General features: G+C 41.5%; 1 protein-coding gene across 1 annotated transcript in view; it reads left to right on the top strand.

The window, feature by feature from the left end:
- Positions 1-25,637, top strand: part of LOC124605560 (tuftelin-interacting protein 11) — a 151,549-nt gene that overhangs the window by 59,119 nt on the left and 66,793 nt on the right. The window contains exons 6-7 of the mRNA XM_047137324.1: positions 19,367-19,577; positions 20,084-20,273. Of these exons, the coding sequence (XP_046993280.1) occupies positions 19,367-19,577; positions 20,084-20,273 (401 nt within the window). The remainder of the gene's footprint in view (positions 1-19,366; positions 19,578-20,083; positions 20,274-25,637) is intronic.

Raw genomic sequence — 25,637 nt, 5'->3', positions numbered from 1 at the left:
GGCACGCAAGCCTCCCCACCAATGGCAAGGTCCATGGTTCATGGGGGGGTGGGGGTGACTCTATAAGTAGCATTCTTAGGTGAGCGACCCTTCTGAAGTCCAAAGTGTGACATTCTAAGTAATTTGTTTCTACTTGAATGTGAGACTAATCTTGAGTACATTGGTTTTTTGAATAATTTGGGAAAGGGTGTCAGTAAGGAAATTATGTGATAATCAAGCCTTTCTTGTCACCTTTCTTATGAAGAAGTTTAACACTTGCATATTTTAAAATGTCTGGAATAATTGCATATGCCTGTGATGCATTACATACAAGGTGTATGAGAAGGAATGGTCAGTATTCCAGGATATGACAGAAATGATTGTGAAGATAAAAAAAATATAGTGAACTGGGTTGTAAAATATATACCTTAAGGGCTATGAGAATTTTTTCATATTTGATGCTGTGAATCATACATCTTCTACTCATAGTTGTTCAAGGTATTCCTTTTAGAGCCCATGTTTAGTAGACTTTTTTGCTTTTAATGATTATTCCTGTCATATACCTGCATATTGACCATTCCTCCTGGGACATCCTGTATATTACTAAGGACACTATTTATTAAATTAGACTTTTTCAGAATTCTGTTTGAAATTCCATCAGCACTACATGAGCTATTGTTTTTTAGATTTTTTTTTTATAATTCTGTCAGTTTCAGTGTAGGATGTGGGTGCTACTTCTAGTTGCTTTAAGATTTGTAGAATGATCATTTTATGATTACATGACATTTTCAGTGTAAGCAGGAGGTGATCTTCTGTATTTTGAGAGTCTAGTGTCCTTTTAGAACACTTTGTTACCAAGATTACTTAATAACCACTTTCCCAAAATGACATCCTTCTGAGACATTTTTCAATTTTGGGAAAAGAGAGAAGTCTCAAGGACTCAGATCAAGTGAATTGGGGGAAGGGTGCAGCTTGTACAACAACAGGAATGCATTTTAGATTTCTGTGATGGAAGTGGCCATGTGACATGGGGCATGATGCAGCATCTACTTGTCTGCAATGTTCGATCTCACCCGATTCAACCTTTTGCTGAGTCTCTCAAAGACATGTTTTTAAAACACTTGGTTGATAGTTTATTGTAGGTGTCCCAGTAGGTTCACAACTCTTTGGTGAGTACATACTTCGCTACCAAAGGGCCTCACCCTTTGCAGCATTACTTCCTTTCCTTGCTGCAGGCTTATACTTCCACTATCCCTTTCCCCCCTCTGCCTCTCCATCAAATGATTTTCTTGGTGCGGATCCTGCTTGTACTTGGCTTATGAATTGGGACTTGAGTTTCCACTTCCGATGTTTTCTACAACTTTCATTAAATACATGGTGTCCATTGTTGGGTTTGACCTGCCAGCAATTTTCAAAATTCTCAAGAAGTGCGGATTGTGCAGAGAAGGTCGCCAGATGCGGTGTGTGCACTATCTTTGTGCCTTTTCATATTTGCACCCTGCCCTTTAATAAGGTAATACACCTAAAACCCAGCACAGTAGCCATCCTTTGGGGAAGGGGTTGTCAGGTAAGCCCCTGACTACACAGGCATCACACTGTTGGTGCCTGAGCTAAAAACTTCCCGTTGCTGAGCCTGCGTTGTGCCCATGGAGAAAGACCCCATTTGGAGGGGTGGTACCATGGCACATGAACCACAAATGCAGCAGATGAAGTTATCTCCCACTGGTGACCATACAGCCGCAGCAGTCTCTATGGAAGAAAAGTCTTTGTTCAGTGTAAAGAGACATAACACTAAAATGTTTCCTTCTTTTGCTACACATTGGTAGGAACATAGAGCGAAGTGGCTAGCAGAGGAATGCTTCCTGCAATACTTAGTTTGCACAAGGGCTTATGGTGATTCCTTCTTGGTCGCAAAGCCCTTATTGTGTGTGAAGAACCTAGAAGACAGGTTTGGGGAATTTTGGTATCCATCTCTAAAATGAAAATTATCAGTTTTGATCAAAACAGCATCCCCTGCTCAGTCATGGGCACTGCTCACTTGTATAAGTTGAGTGACGTACTGGAGGCTGTCACTCCCATTAATAGTCTAAATATGGTTCAGGGCATCATTTCTCACTGAGACCACCTCTTGCAATCTGATGAGCTGCACTCCAACTTTACCAACGGGTGTACACTTTATCTTCGTGTCCATAGAGGGCTGAAGGATGGTAGGGTTGCTAACAGTGTCTTCATCTTGGCTTTTGAGGACAATTCATTGCCTGAAAAGGTCAAGGTGTAAACTGATGCAGTGTGAAACCATATGTCACATCCCCCCTCCCCCCCTCCTGCCCCATGTGACATTTCAAATGTATGAAATTTGGGCATATCTTTAAGTAGCAATGCTAGCCTCATCTACCGAGATTGTGGACAACTGTTGCGTGGCAATGCTCCTTGTGCCCCCCACCCCCTCCGGTCTGCGTTAACTGTGGAAAGCACCATTCTCCCTGCTTGACAATTTGCACCATTTTCTAGAAACAGAAGAAATACAAGAGTATAAGACTTCCGGCAAACTTACTTATCTAGAGGCCTTGAAGTAGTATGAACAGTTGTATCCAGCATGTATAACAGTGTCATATGCAGCAACTGTGGCAAACGTCGCCATATATGCCAAGGAGTAAGTACTTGTCTTCTTGGGGCATAAGGACTCCCGGCAATGGCCATCGTGCCAAGTGGCTTTTGCTGTGGCTCTTGGGGAGAGCCCCTGATCGGAGTGGGTGGTATCAGGGCAGATGACCCGCAATGAAGCAGATGAAGTTGTCTGATGCTGGTGGTTGAATGGCCCCAGCAGTCCCTAAGTGAGGTAAGGAACACTATAATGCTGAGAGATACAACCGCAAATCATTCCATTCCCGGGCTACATGAATGCCGGGCTCAAGGTTACGGACAGACGTACTCCCCTTGATACATAGTTTGTGCCAGGTGTGATGGGGAATTCTTTTTAACAACAAAGCCTCTGTTTTTCATTGAGCACTTAGATGTCAAATTCAGGAAAGTGGCGTGATTATCCAAATTGAGGAACGGATCGGTTTTGATACAAACAGCATCTCCTGCCCAGTCCCATGCATTGCTCGCCCGTGGCAGGCTGGGTGATCTCCCGGTCTCAATCACAATCCCCCCCCCCCCCCCCCCCCCCCAATAAAAAGTCAAGTACAGGGTGATTCACAAAGATATTTGCATATTTTAATATGTCATTCTACAAGTAAAACTAAAGAAAAAAGTTCATATAAATATAGGTCCATAAATGTTTAGTTATGGGGCTAAGGCTAATAAAAGATTTTGCCTGAAATTTAGCAACTTCGCTAATAAGAAGCCATTGCAAAACTGTACGAGGTTAAAGTAAAGTATGATTTCTTTTTTGTTTTGTTTTTATTGGTCTGGCGAATCTAATAAAACATGTCCCAGATGTGTGTCTGCAGTAGTTTTCCAGAACATCCAGAGAAGCAAAGGTGTAATTTTGTAAAATTTTTCATTCATTAACTACTAGCCCAATTTGTTTTCTAAATTCCAGACAGTTGCACAAAGTTTCAAAAGGAGTTGTAGAGAATCTAATTTTGGAAAAATGTTGGTAATAATGTTAACTGAAACTGTATGAATGTGTCAGATAATCTGCTTTTATTAATACCACAGCACTCGAGAATTCATGTTAAACCAGAAAAAACAAAGCTCAGTGTTACGGAAGCTGTACAGTGTACAGACAATTTCACAATACATTCACAATAAATGTTCAAAAATGTCTCCACGGAGCTCAATGCATTTAGCTGCAGATGTATGAACAGATTTTGTTGCTAGTTTGTTTCACAGGGTTGTTCATAATTTTGTCAATTGCATTCATATTGTGAGCAAGTAATGCCGCACGTGTATTGACTTTGTCCTCATAAACTATTTCTTTCATCCATCACTGTACACAGAAATCCATTGGTGTTAAATCGGGCGATCTGGGTGGCCACAGATGTGTAGCACCATGACCAATCCATTTCTGTGGAAAATGTTCATTTAAATGTATAGTAACGGCGCCATCATGACATTTGTAATCGCGCTGCAAGTGGAACATCTTTCAGCAAGCAGGGCATTTCTTCTTGAAGAAATTGTAAGTATGTCCCACCAGTTAGATGAATGGTCCAATAAAGTGTGTGTTGATTATATCACACCACACATTTATGCTAACTCGCTGCTGGAAATTGTGTTGCACTGTTGCATGTGGGTTTGCTTCAGACCATACATGCTTGTTATGTAAATTTTTTACACCATCTCAAATAAACTGGGCCTCATCAGTAAATACAATTTATTTGTGTAACTGCTGATTAGTATTTAACCAGTTTCACAACCCCAAGCGAAGGGTAGGATTTCCTGAATTTAAGTGATGCACTTTTTTTACGGTAAGGCTACAGATTATTGTGCTTTAGTGTACGCCACACCTTAGATTGTGAAATGCCTAATCGTTGAGAGATACATCATGCACTGATACCTGGGCTACGTTGAACAGCATCCATAATACCCTCATCATCGTCTTCACATATTGAGCACTCGTACTCATTACAAACGCTAGGTATAGAACCTGTCTCCCGTAAGATTTGAAATACTCTGCTAATGATTCATGCATCCGGAATCCTCCGAGTTGGATAATGTACGCGACATTCATTAACTGTAGCTGTAGCATTACCATCGCATTTGCCATAAATAAACACCATATTGGCGTATTCCTTTGTCGTAAATTTGAAAGGCATCCCTATTTCATAAATAATTTACAAACTACAACAGTTACTATGTGGTTTCACTTATTTGCATTATTGTTATTATGTTCTTTCACTGAACAGTACAGAAAACTAACTCGTTACAAGGTTAGGAAATGGCTGAAACAACTCGCTAACGGTTGCCAACAATGACATAAACATTTCTACATTCTTAATGGAAAGTAAACGAATTTACATGGATAATAATCTTTGCTTCTCTGGATGTCCTGGAAAACTATTGCAAATACACACTGAGACATGTTTTATTAGATTCATCAGACCAATTGCAACAAAATAAATGGAAATTGCTCTTTGCTTTAACCTCGTACACTTTTGTGATGGCTTCAGTTGCTAAATGTCAGGGAAACTCTTTAGTTAGCCATAACGCTATAACTAAACATTTGCGGATCTATGTTTATATGAACTTTTTTCTTTAGTTTTACTTGTAGAATGACATATTAAAATATTTGCGTGTCTTCGTGAATCACCCTGTATAGTGCAGGGAAGGATATTCCATAGAGATCTCCTCCTCCAGTCCGATGACAAGTTGAGCGCCAGTCTACAGTGGCAAGATGTACACTTTGTCAGGCATCTGTATAGTCGGCCTAAGGACGACAGCACTGCTACCGGTGCCTTCATCTTGGCCTTTGAAGGTGATTTGCTGACTTCAAAGGTCAAGGTGGTGATAAACCGGTGTGATGTTAAACCTTCTGGTGACAATAACTATGCCAGCTGTACCTCGAATAGTGGGCCCTCAGGCCCCCTTGTGGGTTGGGGTCACTCTTTCTCCCATTGCTCTCCAACATCTAAAGGCCTAGTTCTTAGGATGAGCTTGAGATTATAGTGTCCCATGAGGACATAGATATCCCAGGAGCTGAAGAACCAATGGACACACAGACCATAAGCCCTGAGCAAGGTGGCAGAAGATGATCTTGAGGCATAAACTGCCTCCTTGGTGACTCCATGCTTTCCCAGGCTACAGAAAGTGTTGTCCTCCAGTGAAATTGTGGTGGTTTTTTCCCGTAGCTGGCAGAGTTATGACAACTCTTTAAGTGTCACACCTGCTTTTTGCGTTGTGCTTCAGGAAACCTGGTTTCTAGCAATAAGGACCCCTACCCTTTGTGGCTATTGGGGGTATTACAAATATTGTGCTGACTGTAACAGGATGTCATGTGGTGTCTGTATCGATGTCCTTACCTGTGTATATAGCACACCTGTGCCCCTCCAAACACCTATAGAAGCTATGGCTGTCAGGTTGAGGACATGCAGGGAATTAACATGTGCAAAATCTATATTCCTCCAGATGGTGAAGTACTGTGCCATGTATTGGCTGCACTAATTTCCCAACTCCCCCACCTTTACTACATCTGGCTGATTTTAACATCCATAATCCTTTGTGGGGTGGAAACCGAGATTACTGGCCGTGGTAAAGATATCGAGGCTCTACTAACTTGACTCGACCTTTGCCACTCATTTCAGTGTGGCATATGGCACATACTCAGCCATTGATCTCTCAGTATAGAGTCCTGGCTTTCTATCATCTATCCACTGGAGAACTGACGACAACTTATGTGGTAATGACCCCTTTCTGCTCTTTCTGTCGCTCCCCTGGCATCACTCGCCAGGACGCTTGCCTAGATGGGCTCTTACCAAGACTGACTTGGACACTTTCACCTCTGCTAGCACTGTTGGATCTCTATCGCATGGCAACATCGATGAGGTGATCCAGATCATTACTACTACCATTGTGACTGCAGCTGAATTGGAAATCCCTTGTTTCTTTGATTGCCCCCCCCCCCCCCCCCCCCCCCCCCCCCCCCACCCCATTAAGACAATGCCTTGGTGGTCGCTGGAAATTGCAATGGCCATTAGAGATTATAGGCGGGCCCTGCAACATCAAAAGCACCTCCCATCCCCAGAGCACCTCATTGCCTTCAAATGGCTGCATGCCTGAGTCTGTCAACTAATCAAACAACAGAAGCTTGAGTGTTGGAAATGATACATCTCCACCATCAGTACACAAACCTCTCCTTCCCAGGTTTGGGCCAAGTTCATGAGACTTTATGGATATGATCCCTGCAGGAATACCTGGAATTTCTGCACATGGAGCTGTAGATACTGACCCAGACGCAATTGCAGAGTATCTTGCCGAGCATTATGCTCGAACCTCTGCATCTGAGAGTTACCACCCCACCTTTTGTATTATCCTAAAACAGCAGGAAGAAGAATGATCTTTTGCTACATGTCACCCTGAGCCATATAATGCTCCATTCAGTGAGTGGGAATTTCTCAGTGCCCTTGCCAATTGTCCTGACACGTCCCTTGGGCCAGAACGCATCCATCACCAAATGATTAAACATCTGTTAGCGGATTAACAGCAACACTACCTTGTTGTCTTCAGCCGCATCTGGAGTGATGGTGAGTTCCTGTTGCAGTGGCATAAAAGTGTCATCGTTCCAGTGCTAAACTGAGTAAGAACTGCCAAATATGGATAGCTACCATCCTATTAGCCTCAGAAACATTCTGTGCTAGCTGCTTGAACATATGGTGAACCAGCGGTTGTGTTTGCTCTTTGAGTCCCGGGGCCTTTTGGCTCCATCCCAAGGCAGTTTTCACCAAGGTCGCTCCACCACTGACAGCTTGGTATATGTGGAGTCTGGTGTTTGACTGGCCTTTTCCCACTGTCAACACCTTATAGCCAATTTTTTTTTAATCTGATGAAAGCCTGTGACACCATGTGGTGCCACCACATTCTCGCTACATTACTCGAGTGGGACCTCTGGGGCCTGCTCTCGATTTTTATAAAGAACTTCGTGTCGCTCCGCACCTTCAGAGTTCGTCTCAGTGCTTCATACAGTTCCCCCCATATCCAAGAGAATGGGGTCCCACAGGACTCTGTACTGAGTGTCCCACTCTTTTAATTGCCATTAATGGTATCGCAGCAGCAGTGGGGTCCTCAGTATCGCCCTTGTTATATGTTGATGACTTTTGTATTTCCTTTCGCTCATCTAGAGTTGATGTGAGTAAACATCGATGGCAGGAAGCTATATGAAAGGCAGTCATGGGCCCTTACCCACGGCTTTCAGTTTTCGGGCACCAAGACTTACATCATGCACTTCTGTCATCATCGTACTGTCCACCTACATCCAGAACTTTACCTTGATGACCATCTGCTTAACGTAGAGGAGACTTATCACTTTTTAGGAGTAGTTTTCGCCATCTGCTTAATTTGGCTTTCCCATCTTTGTCAGCTTAAGGACAAGTGCTGGAGGCATCTTAACATTCTTCGATGCCTGAGTCGCACTAACTTGGGTACAGATTGCTCTACACTGTTGTGGCTGTACAAAGCCCTTATAGAGTCCTGTTTTGACTGTGAGAGCCTTGTGTATAGTTCAGCATTGCGGGTGCTGGACCATATTCACCACTGTGGAGTTCGACATGTAGCGGGAGCCCTGCGAACAGTGTACTCATGGAAACCGGGGTTCCTCCATTGCGGATCAGGCAACAGCAACTGCTTGCAAATTATGACTTGTACATTCGCAGCTCGCCTCAACATCCAGATTACTGTCTCCTTTCCCCTAATACAGCGAATCAACTTTCACAGTGGCGGCCCAGATCAGGGATTACGATTGCTGTCTGTGTCCGGTCCCTTCTCATTGAACTTGAGTCTTCCCCTCTACCACATTTCCTCTGGGTCCATCAGATACATCTCCATGATCCGTGTCTCGGCCTCAGCTCTGTCTATCGCAAGACCCAAAAGACAATTCCTCCTGCAGCCTTCCACCACCAATCCTTCTCTATTCTTGGTGAGTTCCAGGGCTCAGTAGTAGTCTACATCGATGCTCGATGATCACTTTGGATTCGCTTACGCTCATGCTGGCTATACTGCACAGTGCTCCTTGCTGGATGGCTGCAGTGTTTTCACTGCAGAGTTGGTAGCCATCTCCTGCACTCTTGAGCGTATCTGCTCCTGCACAGGTGAGTCCCTCGTCATCTGTAGTTACTCCTTAAGCAGCCTCCAAGCTTTTGACCAGTACTTCCTACGCCATCCTGTAGTAAAGACTATCCAGGAGACTGTTTATGCCATCAAAAACTGTAGACATTCAGTGACCTTCATTTGGACCCCAGGACATATTGGAATTCCAGAAAATGAACTTGCTGACAGGCTGGCCAAACAGGCTACTGGTATACTGCCTCTGGAGATTGACACAATGAAACTTGATCTCTGACCGGCCTTATGCCATAAACTTTTCGGCATCTGGGATACCAAATGGCACAGTGTAAATGCGCTAAATAAATTACATGCTATAAAGGAGATAGTGTAGAGGTCATCCATGTGAGCCACTCCAGGGACTCTGTTGTTCTTTGCCGACTCACTGTTATCTCTTCCATCGTGAGGATCCATCCCAGTGTCGATGCAGTTCTCGATTGGCAGCAGCCCACATCATTTTGGACTGCCCCAGTGTAGCCTCCACAAGGTGGTCTTTTACCCTTCCTGATTCACTCCCCAGGTGCTAGGTGACAGTGCCTCAGTGGTTGATCTACTTTTATGTTTTATTGGAGAGGTTTTTTTTTTAATCATTCAATCTAAGGGTGTGTGTGGCCTTCTCTCCCAGGCCTTCACCCTCTCTCCATTTTAACAATTCAGTCATTCTTTGCTGTTTGTTCGCCTTGGTGTTCATCTTTTCCTTATCTGTGTGCTGAGATTTTTGTGTGTTGCAGAGTGGCTGGCTTGTTCTTTTTGATTCTTGCAATCAGCCAGCCCAGGCCATCAGCTATACTGCCTTAATACCTTGTAACGCTTGTTTTCCCCCTTTTAAAATATGTTTTCCCCTTTTGGTTTGCTGCTTTTGTTTTACTCTTTCAGTGTGGTTCCCAGTTAGTTTTACACCTTTTTTACTTTCGCAGATTCTTTTGCGGAATAATTTTAATCTGAGACCTGTTTGAATGAGGAAAAAGGAACTGATGACCCTGCAGTTTAGACCCTTTACTCTTCAAACCAACCAACCAACCAACCAACCAACCAGCTACAATGCCGTTGTCGCCATTTGTGATGGTACTCCCACCTGTTATATCTCCTACAACGAACCCTCAGGGCCGCTTGACTAAACCTGCCCCCCTGATGATTGGAGGCTCTCTCCTTGCTGCTCCCCCCACACTTACTTTGGGATCGTTTGCATTCCACCCACCAGGGATATTGTTCCCCGCTTCCCAGCCAGAGACAAATCACCTTCCTCCAGCTTCTCTCGACAGGAAGGGGTCACTTGGGACACTTCCTTCCAAGGCTTCTTCTGGTCTACAACCAGACATCAGCCAGTGGCTGATAGAACCACAGGCTGCTAATGGCAGGGCTTCACTGTTGTCATCATTACCTGAAACTGATTCATAGAAGTCCTTTCAGTCATCCAAATCCTCTAAGAAGAGGAAAAAGTCCTCAAAGAAGAAGAAGATTTTTGTGGCTCCCACAGACCTTGCCTGTTTCACTCCTGTGGCCGAGGTGGAGATTCTGGCGGCCCCTGAGGCCCTGGATCACTTCACAGAATGGAATCCTTAACCTATGTGTGCTGATGCCTTAACTCCTCAGCCAGTGGTGGCAGGTGACCCTATGGCATAATCTGTCTCCTTGGGTCCCTCGTGGTCTTATGGTACATCAACAACATTATTCTCCAGTGGAATCGTAGTGATGTTTTCCAACACCTGGCTGAGCTATGTCTTTTAAGCACTTCCCCTGTGTTTGCACACATGTTCTGTACACACTATATAGTGAACTTATGCCTCTTAATACACCTTTGGGGGCTGTGGCTGTTCAGGTAAGAGCATTTCAGGATATTACCATCTGTAATTTTTACCCCCCCCCCCCTACCCCACCCCTGCCTCCCCCCTCCCAATGGTGAAGTGCCTGTTGCTCCCTCACACTTCAGTGTGGCACACACAACTTTCTTGGCCATTGACCTTTTCATCTGCAGCCACAGTCTTCTTCCATCCATCCACTGGAGAGTCTATGATGATCTGTGTGTTAGTGACCACTTCCCAATCTTCCTGTCCATTCCTCAGTGTCCCTTGGACGCTTGCCCAGACAGGCTCCCAACAGTGTTGACTGGGGTGCTTTTGCCTCTGCTGTCGTCCTTGGCTCCACGCCGTAAGGAGGTATCGATGAGGCAGTCCAGAATACAACTGAAGGCATTCTTTTGGCAGCTGATTTAGCAATCCCATGTTCCTTTGACCTGCCCCTACGGAAGACAATACCTTGGTGGTGGTCATCAGAAAACACAGAGGCCATTAGAGATCATAGGCAGACTCTTCAAACATAAGCGCACCTGTTGACGGAGGACCTCTCCAAAGATCAGATGTCTCTACGGATACCAGACACCTGCAGTTGTACCTGGTATTACCTTGAATGACACTGTCTACACTGACCCAGATGCTGTAACTGAATATTTTGCTGTATGTTATGCTCGAGGATCAGTGTTTGAGAATTATCAACCTACCTTTTGTGTCCTAAAACAGTGGGTGGAATGAAAGCAATTATCTTTCACTACACACCACTTGGAGCCATATAATGTTCCATTCAGCAAATGGGAATTCATCAGTGTCCTAGCCCACTGCTGTGATACAGCCTCAGGGCCGGACCACATCCACAATCAAATGATCAAGCACCTATCGGTGGAGTGTGAGTGACATATCCTTGCCCTCCTAAACTGTATCTGGAGAGAGAATTAGTTCACATCTCAGTGGCGAGAAAGGATCGTCATCCCATTGCTGAAACTTGGTAAGTACCTTCTAGGGATGGACTCTTATCGCCCAGTTAGCCTCACCAATGTCCTCCGTAAGTTGCTGCAATGTATGGTGAGCCGGCAGCTGCATTGGCTCCTCGAGTCTTGTGATTTTCTGTCTCAGTCTGAGGGTGGTTTCCAACAAGGCTGTTCAACTAGAGATAATCTGGTTTACCTGGAGTCTGCCATTTGAACAGCATTTGCCTGACCTCAACACCTTATAGCCATCTTCTTTGACCTGCAAAAGCATGGCAACACTACATCCTCGCTGCCTTACATGAGAGGTGCCTCAGGGCTCCACTCCCGATTTTTATCCAGAACTTCTTGTTGCGCCACAGTTTCTGTGTTCGAGTTGGTGCTTCCCACTGTAACCCCCTGCCCCCATATCCAAGAGAATGGAGTCCTGCAGAGCTCTGTACTGAGTGTTCCTCCCTTTCTAGTAGCCATCAATGGTCTATCAGCAGCTGTGGAGTCCTCAGCGTCACCTTCCTTGTGTGCTGTTGACTTTTGCCTCTGCTATTGCTCCTCTAGTGTAGGTATCGCTGAATGACGACTGCAAGACGCCATACAAAAGATGCAGTTATGGTCCCTCACCCATGGCTCTTGTCTTTCAGCCATCAAGACTTGTCATGCATTTCTGTCAATGTCGTACCGTTCATCCACAACCAGAACCTTACCTCATGACCAACTAGTCAGTGTGGTAGAGAGCTGTTGCTTTTTAGGACTGGTCTTTGATGCTCCGTTGACATGGATTCCCCCATCTTCGCCAGCTTAAGCGAAAGTTCTGGCTGCAATACACATCGCTTCCTGAGTAACACCAGCTGAGATGCAGATCACACTACCATTCTGCAGCTTTCCAAAGCCCTGATACAGTCGTGTTTTGATTATGGGAGCCTGGCATATGTTTCGCCATCACTATCAGCATTGTGGGTACTGGATCCAATACACCACTGTAGGGTTTAACTTGTGCCTTTCGAACTAGCCCAGTGAACGGTTGGGTCCCTCCATTGCAGACCAAGCACAACAACAGCTTGTCAAGTATGCTACACGCATTTGCAGCTCCCCTAAGCATCCAAACTACAGTCGTCTCTTTCCAAACACAGAAATCCATCTCCTACAGTGGCTCAGAGCAGGGATTACTGGATGCAATCTGCATCCAGTCCCTCCTCTCTGAACTCCAGTTGTTCCTCTACCACCTCTCCTCTGGTTCCACTCATGTACACCTCCTTGGCACATCCTTTGGGTACAGCTTCATCTTGACTTCTCACAAGGTCTGAAAGACTGTTCAGACTGAGGCCCTCCGCCACCAATTTTTCTCCATCTTTGGTACATCCCGGGATTCAGAAGTTAGTCTATACTGATGGCCTGATGGTTGCTGGTCACGTAGGCTTTAATGAGTATCCATGTGGGGCATACTAAACACTGCTCTTTACTGAATGGCTGTAGTGTTTTCAATGCAGAGGTGGTAGCCATCTCTTATGTTCGTGAGCATATCTGTTCCTGCACCAGTGAGTCGTTTCTCATCTGCAGTGACTCCTTGAGCAGTTCACAAGCTCTAAACCAGTGTTATCTTTGCTATACCCTGGTGGTGGCTACCCAGGATTTCTCTGTATGCTCTTGAACAATGTGGATGCTCGGTGACCTTCGTCTGAACCCCAGACCATTGTTATCCCGGGGAATGAACTCACTGATAGCTTAGTCAAACTGGCTACCAGTAAGCCTACTCTTTGAGATCAGTATTTCGCAAACAGACCTTCAGTCAGTATTGGGCTGTCAAGTTTTAGTAATCTGGAATGGGGACTGGTGCACTCTTGACTTCACCAAATAAACTATGGATGATAAAGGAGACTACGAATCTGTGGAGGTCCTCCACGCGGCTTCTCACAAGGGCTCTACTGTCCTTTGCCGGCTCTGGATCGGCTATACCTGGCTGCCTTGTGGTCATCTCCTTGGTCGTGAGGACCCACCCCATTTTTGTTGTGGTTACCATTTGACAGAGGTCCACATTTTGCTGGACTGTCGCAACCTTGCCAACCTGCGATGGACTCTCAATCTACCTGACTCACTGCACCTGGTATTAGGAGACAATGCTTCAGCAATTGACGTAGTTTTACATTTCATTCGTGAAATGGGCTTTTACCACTCTCTTTAATGGAAGGCTGCGTAACCTTATTGGCCCATTAAGGAATTGGCTGAACACACTGTTGCCTCCTCTGCCCAGACTGGGCTGTGGATGAGTGGGTCAACCCTGGCCCTCACACGTTACATGCTCATTTAACCCCCCCGCCCCACCTTACATCCTCTCCTGTGGTATGTTCGACTTATGTTTCTCTTTGCTTCTCGTGCCCTGTTTTCCCTTATCAAGCCATCGTTGACCTTAGGCGGACCTTGGGTTTTCTTCTCCGGGGTTTACACGGTAGGCCATTTCTAATGTACAGTAGACCTGTCTGTTCGAGGAAACAGGGACTGATGACCTTGTAGTTTGGTCCCTTTATTTATCCAACCAACCAGCTCAAAGCGAGCTTGGTGTTTTTGTATAACAAATTTCGATAAATGGGCTTGAATCTTGTGCCTTAAATATCAGTGCAGCTTATGTCATACGTATTTTAATGTGTGTAACAGTTCTATTATGTTGTGTTATACACTGTTATGTATGACATACATATGTCTACTAATAAATTTTAGGTAACTGATGTATTTTATTTTATTTATAATGGAATATGCAGTGTTGTAACTTCTCATGTTAGATGTCTCATACTATACTGCTACCTGGTGACAATAACTAAGACTTAAGGTCCAAATGACTTGCAGCAGTTAGTTTGCCTGTTTCCTTCAGAAGGACAACTTCAACTGGTTGCCATGTCATGCAGGATGGCATGTTATATTCCTTATGTTTATTACCTCAGAAAGAGTAAGATCAGCATACACATGGGTTTCTGCACCCTTTTTGTGCACTCTGTGAAAGTACTCTATACAGAGTCTAATACACTGAAGTGCTAAAGAAACTGATATAGGCATGTGTATTCAAATACGGAGATACGTAAACAGGCAGAATAAGGCGCTGTGATCAGAAATACCTGTGTAAGATCGGTTGCCGCTGCTACAGTGGCAGATTATCAAGATTTGGGTTTGAACGTGGTGTTACAGTTGGTGCATGAGCGATGGGACACAGTAACTCCGAGGTAGCAGTGAAGTGGGGATTTTTCCATTTGACCATTCCATGAGTGTACCGTGAATATCAGGAATCCAGTAAAACATCAAACCTCCGACATTGCTGTGGCAGGAAAAAGATCCTCTAAGAACAGGATCGACAATGACTGAAGGGAATGGTTCAATGTGACAGAAGTGCAAGCCTTCCGCAAATTGCTGGAGATTTCAATGCTGGGTCATCAGCAAGTGTCACCGTGCGAACCATTCAACAAAACATCGTCGATATAGGCTTTTGGGGCGGAAGGCCCACTCATGTACCCTTGATAACTGCATGACACAAAGCTTTACGCCTCTCCTAGGCCCATCAGTACCAACACTGTACTATTGAGGACTGGAAACATGTTGCCTGGTCGGACGAGTCCCATTTCAAATTGTATTGAGTGGATGGACATGAAAGGGTACGGAGACAACCTCATGAATCAATGGACTCTGCATGTCAGCAGGGGACTGTTCAAGGTGGTGGAGGCTCTGTAATGGTGTGGGCATTTACAGTTGGAATGATGTGGGACCTCTGATACGTCTAGATACGACTCTCACAGGTGACACATATGTAAGTATCCTGTCTGATCACCTACATCCATTCATGTCCATTGTGCATCCCAACAGCCTTGAACAATTCCAGCGGGACAATGCAATGCCCCACACGTCTCGAATTGCTACAGAGTGGCCCCAGGAACACTCTTCTGAGTTTAAACACTTCCACTGGCCACCAAACTCCCCAGACATGAACATTATTGAGCATATCTGGGATGCCTTGCAATGTGCTATTCAGAAGTACTCTTACTGATTTATGGACAGCCCTGCAGGATTCATGGTGTCAGTTCCCTCTAGCCCTACTTCAGATATTAATCAAGTGCATGCCACATCGTATTGTGGCACCCTGCGTGCTCGCAGGGGCCCTATACGATATTGGGCAGGTGTACCAGTTTCTTCGGCTCTTCAGTTTATGTTGCAAGTTCTGGGATTATGGGAAGATAATGTACATGTAGCACAATTGTGTAATGTTAATAACGACTTTGGATCAATTCGGTAAATTATTATATTTTTTGTGTGTTGAACACAAACATGCAATTAGTTACTCAACAGCAGTGATATTATTGTATAGGTTGAATATTCTACTTAATTATATAACAACATTTTTGATTAGGATAAGATGTATTGACCTGTATTTTGTGTAAACATTGTCACATTTGAAGATGGCCGTTGAAGTGGCAAAAATTAGTTATCTGTGTAGCAAAACTTGCAATCTAGGCAATAAGTTGTTCTGAAAGGATACTAGACTCTCGTGATCATTTAATCTTATTCAAACTGCTACATTTAGAAAGTGATCATTAAAAGCACTCACAACTTGTGAATTATCGGTCACGACATTGTCAGTTACTTTAATTGTTGTGGTAACTTATATACTGACTGGCTGTTCTGTCTCCCATTTAACAATATTTCACATACTTTTGATCTTACTATCCACATTATTAATTTATGATACAATATACATTCTTCTTGACATATTAATGACTTCCCTTAAAATATTACAGTATTTTTTGTTGTATGCAAGTAATGTCTGATCTTGACTTATGCTGACCTTTACCTAAATTTGCCTCTTCTTCTTACATGAGATTTTAAATCCCCTGGTTATCCATGGCTTGCTTTTTTTAATGCTTATGGATAACCCTTTAGGAAAGCAGTTTTCAAATATTGACACAAATTTATTATGTAATAAATTGAATTGACATTAGCATCTCTTTCTACATACACTTAGTCTCATACTATCTCTTTCAACTTTCTCGTAAAACATTGTATCCTATTCTTAGTATAAAGCCCCACTGCTTGGCATGAACCTGTACAGGGCTGTAAGGTGCTATATTGTTTATTTTTGTTAATTTGCACCAATCCAATAACAGTTGGATACAAATCAGTTGTTTCAGCTTAAGCACCCCATTATAAAAATGTTATCAGTCAGTGTCTTACTGTCTTGCTACACACGAGTTGACAGACTGACTGCTGAAATTAGATTGCAACACACAAATAAAGATTCTAGTTCATTTTTCCTGTTCATATCTTTTAAGAAGTCTTCATTGAAATCTCCACAAGTTATTGACTGTTTCTTCTTGCCTGACACAGTTCATCTTCTTGCCTGACACATAGTTCAATAATGCATCTACATTTCTTATAAGTAGCTGAAAGTTTCCTTCAGAGGATCTGTAGTATTTTACAATTACCAGAGAAGCATTCTGTAGTAACAACTCTCAAGCACATCCCTCTAGGTTCTGATCTGCACAAAAACGTTTTGTTTCTATATAATGCTGACTTTATGTCCATCTTTTACATACATTACAACTCCTTTTTCCATGTTGACTACATATACACAAATGATGCAAATCTGAAATCTCTTATATTTAACTTCTCCATTGGTGTGGTTACATGATGTTCAGAGAGGTGCAGAATATCTATTACCTCAGAATTTTCCACATCTGCTAGGCATACAAGAAGCTCATCTTTCTTGATTTCCGACACCCTAATGTACTGATGAAACATTAAATTTAGTTTCCTGGGAACTCTTGCATTCATTGTGGGTCTGTTCTGCTTTAATGTCTTTCAGTACTGTCTGTCTGTAACCTGACTCAAACCTAAAAAAAATGTGCCCCTTTGGCTCCAATAATCACAGTAATTTTGCATTGTGTGCTTGTGGCCACCCTTGCACTTTCTGCAAGATGCTCAGATAATCTGTCCTCCCCCTCCATTATTTATGTATCCCCATCTCCCAATTGCAGCAACAGTAATGGGATGGATATGAGGCAATCCACTCAGTTCTCTGCTGATACAGCTGACAGCCGCAGCCATGGCACTTGTAAAACCTCCACAAACCCCGCATGAGTGTCTGCTGTTGCTGTTCCTGTCTTCCTTCAGGTCACCTTTAATGCTATATTGTAAGTTGCCAGCCAGGCTGTCTCCTGCTCTTGCTATGAGTACCTGATCCTCTCCATCAAAATCTCTGTCACCTGGCTAAACTTGGCAGTAGGTTTCACAGTGCTTGTGGCCTGTTATTCTACACCGAGGTTTTCCGTAGCATTCGGCCTGCACCACTTTGTAACAACTGCATAGTAGCAGAAATCTTTTTCTTTGTACTTGACTTTTCTACAAACCTAGGCTTAAAGTTCTTCCTATGACTCTGCTTCACTCTACTTTGGTTGAGGCTCTTCTATTTCAGGTGACAAGTCAAACTGATTGTTAACCATTTGAAGTATAATGTCTGAGGTTTTCTCCTTTTGCCTGTTAATTGTTACTATTTACCAGCTCCCATTGTCTCTTTCCCCATTCAACCTATTTAATTCAAAATACACCCTTTTCAGTTATACATGAAGGTCAAAAACTTTTCTCCCCTGCTCAACGATTCTCTTGTCTCAACTACATAATCTACATCGCTGTGGGAGAGGCTCATCTGACACTTTACTGGCTTTCCAGTGAAACCTCATCTCACAGTCCAGACATGTTTCTCCTGTACTAACTAACCAATGGCAGCATTCACATTTATCACACCTGTCCCAAGCTTTACAGTGAACTAAAAAGTACTACCACATGTTTAAAGTGTAATAAAGTAATAATTAGTGACAACTTATCTTTGGTGAGATGTACAGCTAATTTATAGGTGGCAGGAGTGGTGATAGATACAGATCTCCTCCCAAGTTTAAATAATTGTAGGTGGCAGGATTGGTGATAGATACAGATCTCCTCCCAAGTTTAAATAAAATGTTAGAGACATTTTGTACACAGCCGTGTATGACCTATTTTGCATTGCAAACTACTCGAATTTCATGCTGTGGATTACTTAATTTTGAAATATGCAATAGCTATGATCATTATTAAAAAACTAGCAGTTCACCAGAAGCTGATGAATGACACTATAAAGTGCAAAAGAATAATTTTTCTTTACTGAATAGTTTCTTTAAAATCATGTGAGATAGACTGGCACTATTGCATCTTGTGTGTGTGTGTGTGTGTGTGTGTGTGTGTGTGTGTGTCAAACTCTTGTCAGCACACAGACTACTGGCTTTCTATGTATTCTCACACTTGGGAGTGGCTGTCTCAGTTTCCTATACACTGATTTTCTTGTTCCGTACTCTAATCAGAGACTACTGACTTATCAAAATATTTGTCGTATTGGCATAACCTGTTAATATGATCATTTACAGATTCACTAGCTGTAACTTACAAGTTCTGGTGGTGAGTAGGGTTCACCTGTTCTACACCTCTCCTACCATATGGTGGCCACATGCAGTGGAATCCTGTCACCACTACTGCTGTTCCCTTCCCTACCACACTAAACCTACTTTTGTTCTGACCAACTGAAACAGAAAAAAAGGCCCCATAAACGAGACACATTTTAGTTACTTATGCTCCTACCTGACCACAGTTAAAGGATGTGACATGTTTCTTTATTTGAAACAATCGTGTAACATTCTTTATGTTGTAAAATTAATGCACACATGTGCACGTGCACACACACACACACACACACACACACACACACACACACACTCGTTTTTTTATAAAGTTTAGCTAGTCGTAATAGCAGCTCCAGTCCAGTCTGTCTGAAGCAAAGAGAGATTGTCTCAACATTTTTTTTTTTTTTAATAGGTGCGTATGGACCAGAGAAAGGGAAGAACCAACAGCAATCTATTGAGGTCGTTGATTCGGAAGAGGAAGAAGAAAGAGAGTTTGGGGAGAAGCTCTCACAGTGGAGGCGGAAGGACGCTGGGAGCAAGAAGCGTATCCGCTATGTCTACAAAAGTGTGGACGATGTATTGGAGCAGGGTAAGACCCAGCCCTCGATCAGGAAGGATTACAGGTCAGCACTTGTTATCGCTCGTAAGGAGAACTGTAAACTCACAGATAATTGTTGTTTGGGCCACAGCATGTGCATATTCTTCCGCATTGCTTGTGGTGATTAATGTGACGATTAGGCTGTAATAACAGAATTTACAGCACATTATATTTGCTAATGTTATGACACCAAGTTCATGTTCTCACCTGTTTTCTATCCTTGTATTTGGGATGGGCTTTTTTGTTTATTTGATTATTGGCTTTTTCAGTAAGAATGAAATCTAAGAGGTGACAGAGTTTGTATTTGTAACAATGTTGTTGCAATACTTGATTACTTTTCCTCCAGAAAACATTTTCACTCAATAAAATATATAACATTATTATGATTAGTTACAGAAATAATTCAGTTTTTTACTTTATTTCTTTCTTTCAACATTTTTAATGGTAGTGCTACATAGTTCTGGTAATATTTTCTAGCAGTTTGTGTTCACTTATGCAATTTGTACTTATAACAATATTTTTCTCTTACAGTCAATTCAGCAAGGTGAAAGTGATCGATATGACCGGACCACAGCAGAGGGTGCTAACAGGCTACCATGCAATTGCCGGCCAGCAGAGGCCATCAGAAGAACTGGAGGTACGAAAAGACAAGGCATTTACAAATTTTGCTTTGCCTGAGCTCCAACACAACCTCAATTTGCTGTTGGATATGTGTGAACAGGTAAGTTGAAGAACTTTCCTTCTTTGTTACTTGGTTTGCTCAAAAGGAAATGTGAAAACTGAACTTATTATTTACCTTCTGATAGGTAAGACAACCAGCAAAGAAAGTATAATCTGAATACTATCTGATGGGCATATTACAGAGCCACAAGACAAGGGAGCCATAATTGGTAGAATCACATTTGAAATTCAAGTTGCAGATTGTGAGTCAGCTTTCTTACTGTTTCCCAAATCACTCTTGGTGTATTTGAGGAAATGTGATTAACAAAGACTAATCTATTTGCTTTGAAAACTTCCTCTATTGTGACTTTGTACAGGATGACTGATTGTATGTTGCTTGAGAGAATTGTAGTTCTAACAGAAAAATAAAAGAGAATGAAATTCGCAAAGTATATAAAGCATTTGCAAGCAGAAGTGATGACAGTAATTCATTGTGACATTTCTGGTTATTTTTCTCTTCTAAAGTGCTAATTGTTGCCTTTAATAATTTTCCATAATTGTATCATATCTTTTCTCTATGATCATCCAATAATTCACTGTTGGTTCAAAATCCTAAATTCTCCAGCTGTCTTCCTCACTTTTTTTGTGAATATCTTCAAGTTATAAAACAGTGGCTGACAGCTACTGGTCTAATCTGTTTCATAGCAGTTAAGTTTTTCTTGCTATTCATTAAAATAATGGTAAGTAGCTGAAAAAGTTTGAATTTCACACTGTCGCTTGCAAGTTCATGCACATCAGCTGTAGTTCAGTTTTTTTGCAACATCCATTAAGAGCATCACTTTGAAAATCAGGGTAGAATACTTTCCTTTCATGGGTGGACTATTTAAAGAATGTGATTGTTGTCACAAACAGTATAACCCCACATTTAGGTTCCCGGAATTAACGGTATCCCACCATTTAAAAAATCTTTTATCATTCCAGTCAAGTTTCAAATATTCACAGTGTTAATTCACACCCATTAACATATTTACAATTTTCTAATGCATCAATGTTTTACAATTTTTCAGCAATTTATGCTTTATGGGACAGTTTCCTTGGAGAAAAAAACAGAAGTAATTGACAAAAAATGCACTGGCATGGCATTGGCCTTTAAGAAGTGTTTACAAATGTTACGTGATTATGTTTCTTGACACCAGGGTGCTCTACTCAGCAGATCTAGATCAGTGAAGTCCGAACAATTCCTGCTTTGTCTCCAGCTACCACTCTGCTTGGCATGGTTGCTGATGGGAGTAGCTTGAACCTTTCATTAGTTATGTATTTTTTCATGCTTAGCATGACATGTTTCGAGAATTTGTTCTCATTATCAAGTGTAAATATTTATGTAAGTATTTTTGTGATGTTTCACAAAGAAGCAGTGTGAGTGATGGTTTGCTTGTGTGTGTGGTTTTCTATGTAATGGAAGAGGCACAGTACACCTTGTGACCTCAAAAAGATGACTGCAGTGGAAGAGATGCAAGACGACACACACACACACACACACACACACACACATCCACACATCACACAACATACATAAATATTTGCACTTGGCAGTGAGAATAAATTCTCAAAATGTGTTGCGCTAAATTTGAAAATATACATAACTGGAGCAGTGTTTCATTATTTAAATAATGAATGACACAGTTGTAGGCTTTCCAGAAACATTGGTTATGGTAACTGAAACTAAATCGATCCTTTCTACATCCCAGACAATTAACAGTTTCAGTTCCATCAGCAACTAACCATAGTAAAAAAATTGGATAATTGTTTTTTTGATAATAAACAAGTCCATGGCGAATATTTTGATGCCTATTACATGCATGTATCATATACAAACTATGAAAATACAAAGGGGGAGGGGGAGATCCTGTATCTAAGTTTTGCCACTTAAAAAGTTATTTCCCACATTTTACTTTTTTCTTTTTTTCAAGTCCCATCAAAAATGCAAAAGCAGGTGTTTCTGGTAAGATTAAACAACTCATAGGTTCTTACTCATTTAAGAAACATGAAATGGAATTGAAATAAACTATAAGATCTAGCATATTGAAAAACATGTAAATGTTGTGTGCTAATGGTTGGAAAACAGGAATTTATGACACTGTAAAAAATTTTTAAAATTGCATAAACTGAACTTATTATTTACCTTCTGATAGGTAAGACAACCAGCAAAGAAAGTATAATCTGAATACTATCTGATAGGCATATTACAGAGCCACAAGACAAGGGAGCCATAACTGTGAGATAGTTGATTAATGCTTCTGGCATCTGGTGACTTCAGGTATTCATTGTTTCATTGCTTTCAGCTTCTAGTTCTCTGTGGTGTTATCATTGAGATGCGAGCTATAATTTTCTGTAATTCCGTGATTGGTTGACATCCTCTCCCTGAAATTTTCAGTTTCTTCATCTGTCTGTTGCTTTTCTTAAATACATAATGTGATCTTCATTTCCATTGGTCCATTTCATAAAACCTCTCACCCTTAAGTGCTTGCCTTTTCATTGTCCAGGTTCACTACAGCATTTTCCAATTTCTGAAATCCAATTATTAATTCCATGCACCTTTATTTTATTCAAGAATCTGATACCTCACACTAATTGGAACCTGGAAGCCCGTTTCTTCAGACCATCTCCCACCAACTTTCGTATTTCACAAGATTATACATGTATGACTATCAACATTAATATTATATTTATTTAATGCAACAAAATTTACAGTTAGTATACAACTTGAGCCTCTCTCAAGCAATTGCCTGCTCAAGTACTTTTAATGACTCTGGGAACATGACTTTTATAATACATGTAATAAATCAGTTGTATTGTAAAGTTACTAAACAAAATCATACATAGCCGCTTTTCTTTCTTGGCTATTTTACAAGGCTACTACTCGCTTTTCCAGTGGTGGCTGCTCTTCTAATCTTCTTATGTGCTGATAACCACAGCATTGAGCATCCAAAAAAATTAAAATAAAAACAGAGTTTTCACAAAATATTGATTATTGTGCTGGCATATTACTTGTTAGAATGATAGGAATCTTATGATTTGAAATTGTGAAGTTCTATTTGTATGCTAGTGCTAAACCAGACATGGCAGTAAAACCAGACATGGCAGTAATAATGTCTGTGTACAGGCATATTTGGATGCCGATGATTTTTATATGGTTGCTTAATTTTGTTTTTACATAGTACCGTGTTCTCTCTCTCTCTCTCTCTCTCTCTCTCTCTCTCTCTCTCTCTCTCTTCTGATACTGCATCAAGTTCTTTGTATTACTTAGGGACCCACAGAGAAATATTCACAGAGCTATTGGCAGTGTGATACAATGAGTGTTGCGCAGTTAGTAGACCAAAAATTTCAAAGAAAATTGGTTATCTGTTTAGGGTGACTATCATTCTGGAAGATCATCAACTAGTCAAAACATTGCTGCTGTTGAGAAAGTGCATTTGTCATTGTGGACTTTGAATGGTCATGCTGACTTCGGAATCAGCTCGTTGTCAATGGAAACATATGTGCCTAAGCAGGTTTCAGTAGAATGGACATAATTCTGTGTTGACACCATATTGGTGAAGCCTGCTGATGGGACATGAATGTCATTTATAGGCATTCAACCTTTTTGTTGCCCCGACAGAAGCTCTCAATGTTCAGAAGACGACAAACTGTTCAGAGCTGCACTAATAAACCAGGTGATTCACAAGGAGTACTGCAATAAACCATTCATTATGCAGATAAAACTGTAGGGTCTCATGGATTTAGCAACTGTACCCCATTTAATTCAGTACACCTGCCTGACTAGGTATGATGCTACACAGCTTGCTAGATCCCTGCTTTCATGATGTGGGATTTTGTTGTTCCTGGATGTTCTCAGTGAACAAAACAGCTGTATAAGTATCTAATTTTGAAAGCTGTAAGAAAATATTGCAGTGCTACTAACAACATAGCCTGGAAAAGCCTTGTAAGTTTTTATTCTGGTGTTAGCTATTCTTGAGGTGAGTGAGATGATACACAAAGTGTGTACTTCGAAGAAAATCAAGTATTTAATTAATTAAAGAAATAACCTTCTTTTGCTAGACCAATGTCAAATACTTTCGAGGCAGGCATATTGAACTTAGGTACAGATGAGACACAGTTTTTACATGTTCCTCTCTCAATTAGAGGAAGGATTTTAGTTTGAGAGCAGACCTGAAGAAATGAGTCTACAACAAATGAGGAACTCTACAGTTTAATTCTTGCAAGGAGTGCGAATGGTGTGTACCTGTACTCATGTTGCACTTTAGTTTTGCTTTTCGGAATTTTCATTACTCCTTCCTGTGTTGTTACCAAGTGCATTCGTCTTCAAGTATTTTTGTGGCTCTTCCATTTTACAATTAATCATTGCTTTTAGATTGTACATATTTTAATCCTTTCTCCTTCCCATCATGCTTGTTTTATATTTTGTCACTTGATTCTGAGTTCCATTTCAGCACCTCTGTATTTGTCCTGTACTAATTACCGTGAAGACATAGGTCTTGGGCAAGCTGCCTATTACTGCACAATTGTTTATATTCTGCATGCAATAATACAGCAAAACCATGAACATTATGCAGTCTCTTGACTGAATTATAATTTATTTCATAACTCTGTTTTCTGTAATTATGAAAAATGTGTTCCCAAATGTGAGTGAGCACTGATACAGTGCATAAGTTTTTGAATTTGTCTGCTAAATGTGAGGCAGGAACTGAAAGGTGTGTTTTAAAGACTTGATGATTATGAGGGGGGATGGTGATGATGCTGGTGCTTATGGTGTTGGAGATGCATTAACAAATTTCAGTGTGAGATAATCTTGTGTTTCCTTATTGCATACATCAAGCATAAATAAGTTTAATTAAAAAAGGAAAACATTATTCATTAAATAAGCAGTAGTAATACAGATGAAAGAAATAAACAAACATAGAGATTACTGCCTTTTATCCTATAAATACTATGTATAATTATGAGTCTAATTGCTTGTCAGTAGTGTTCTTCAGGAGACAAAATTCTTGTAGCTGTCGATAGACACATGTATGAGTACCAATGGTCTTTGTCTCCTGTTATCCTAACAGAAGATAGGTCCCTCTAATCTTCTGATATGAGGTACCTGCCCTGCCGTTCTGACTATCTCCAATCCTGCCCTCTTTCCTCCCAGGAAAAGAAACTAATAGTTCAGAAAGTTGTGAGAGTTTTTTGGTACGTTCCTATGTTTCTGTCAGCACTACTAAAAAAGACATCACCTCCTGAAGAAAAGTACTCCGTAATCGTTCTTCTCATAATTTTACAGTTTTTCAAGTGAATTTACATTTTGCTAAGAATAGTTCATTTCATATGAATTTTTGAGATTTGTGATTCAATAACAGTGAAGTATTAGGGACCAGAAAAATTT

This window comes from Schistocerca americana, chromosome 3 (assembly GCF_021461395.2).
Source record: "Schistocerca americana isolate TAMUIC-IGC-003095 chromosome 3, iqSchAmer2.1, whole genome shotgun sequence".
Classification (NCBI taxonomy): Eukaryota; Metazoa; Arthropoda; class Insecta; order Orthoptera; family Acrididae; genus Schistocerca; species Schistocerca americana.
The sequence above is the reverse complement of the archived record's forward strand: the minus strand, read 5'-3'. Positions and strand labels throughout refer to the sequence as shown.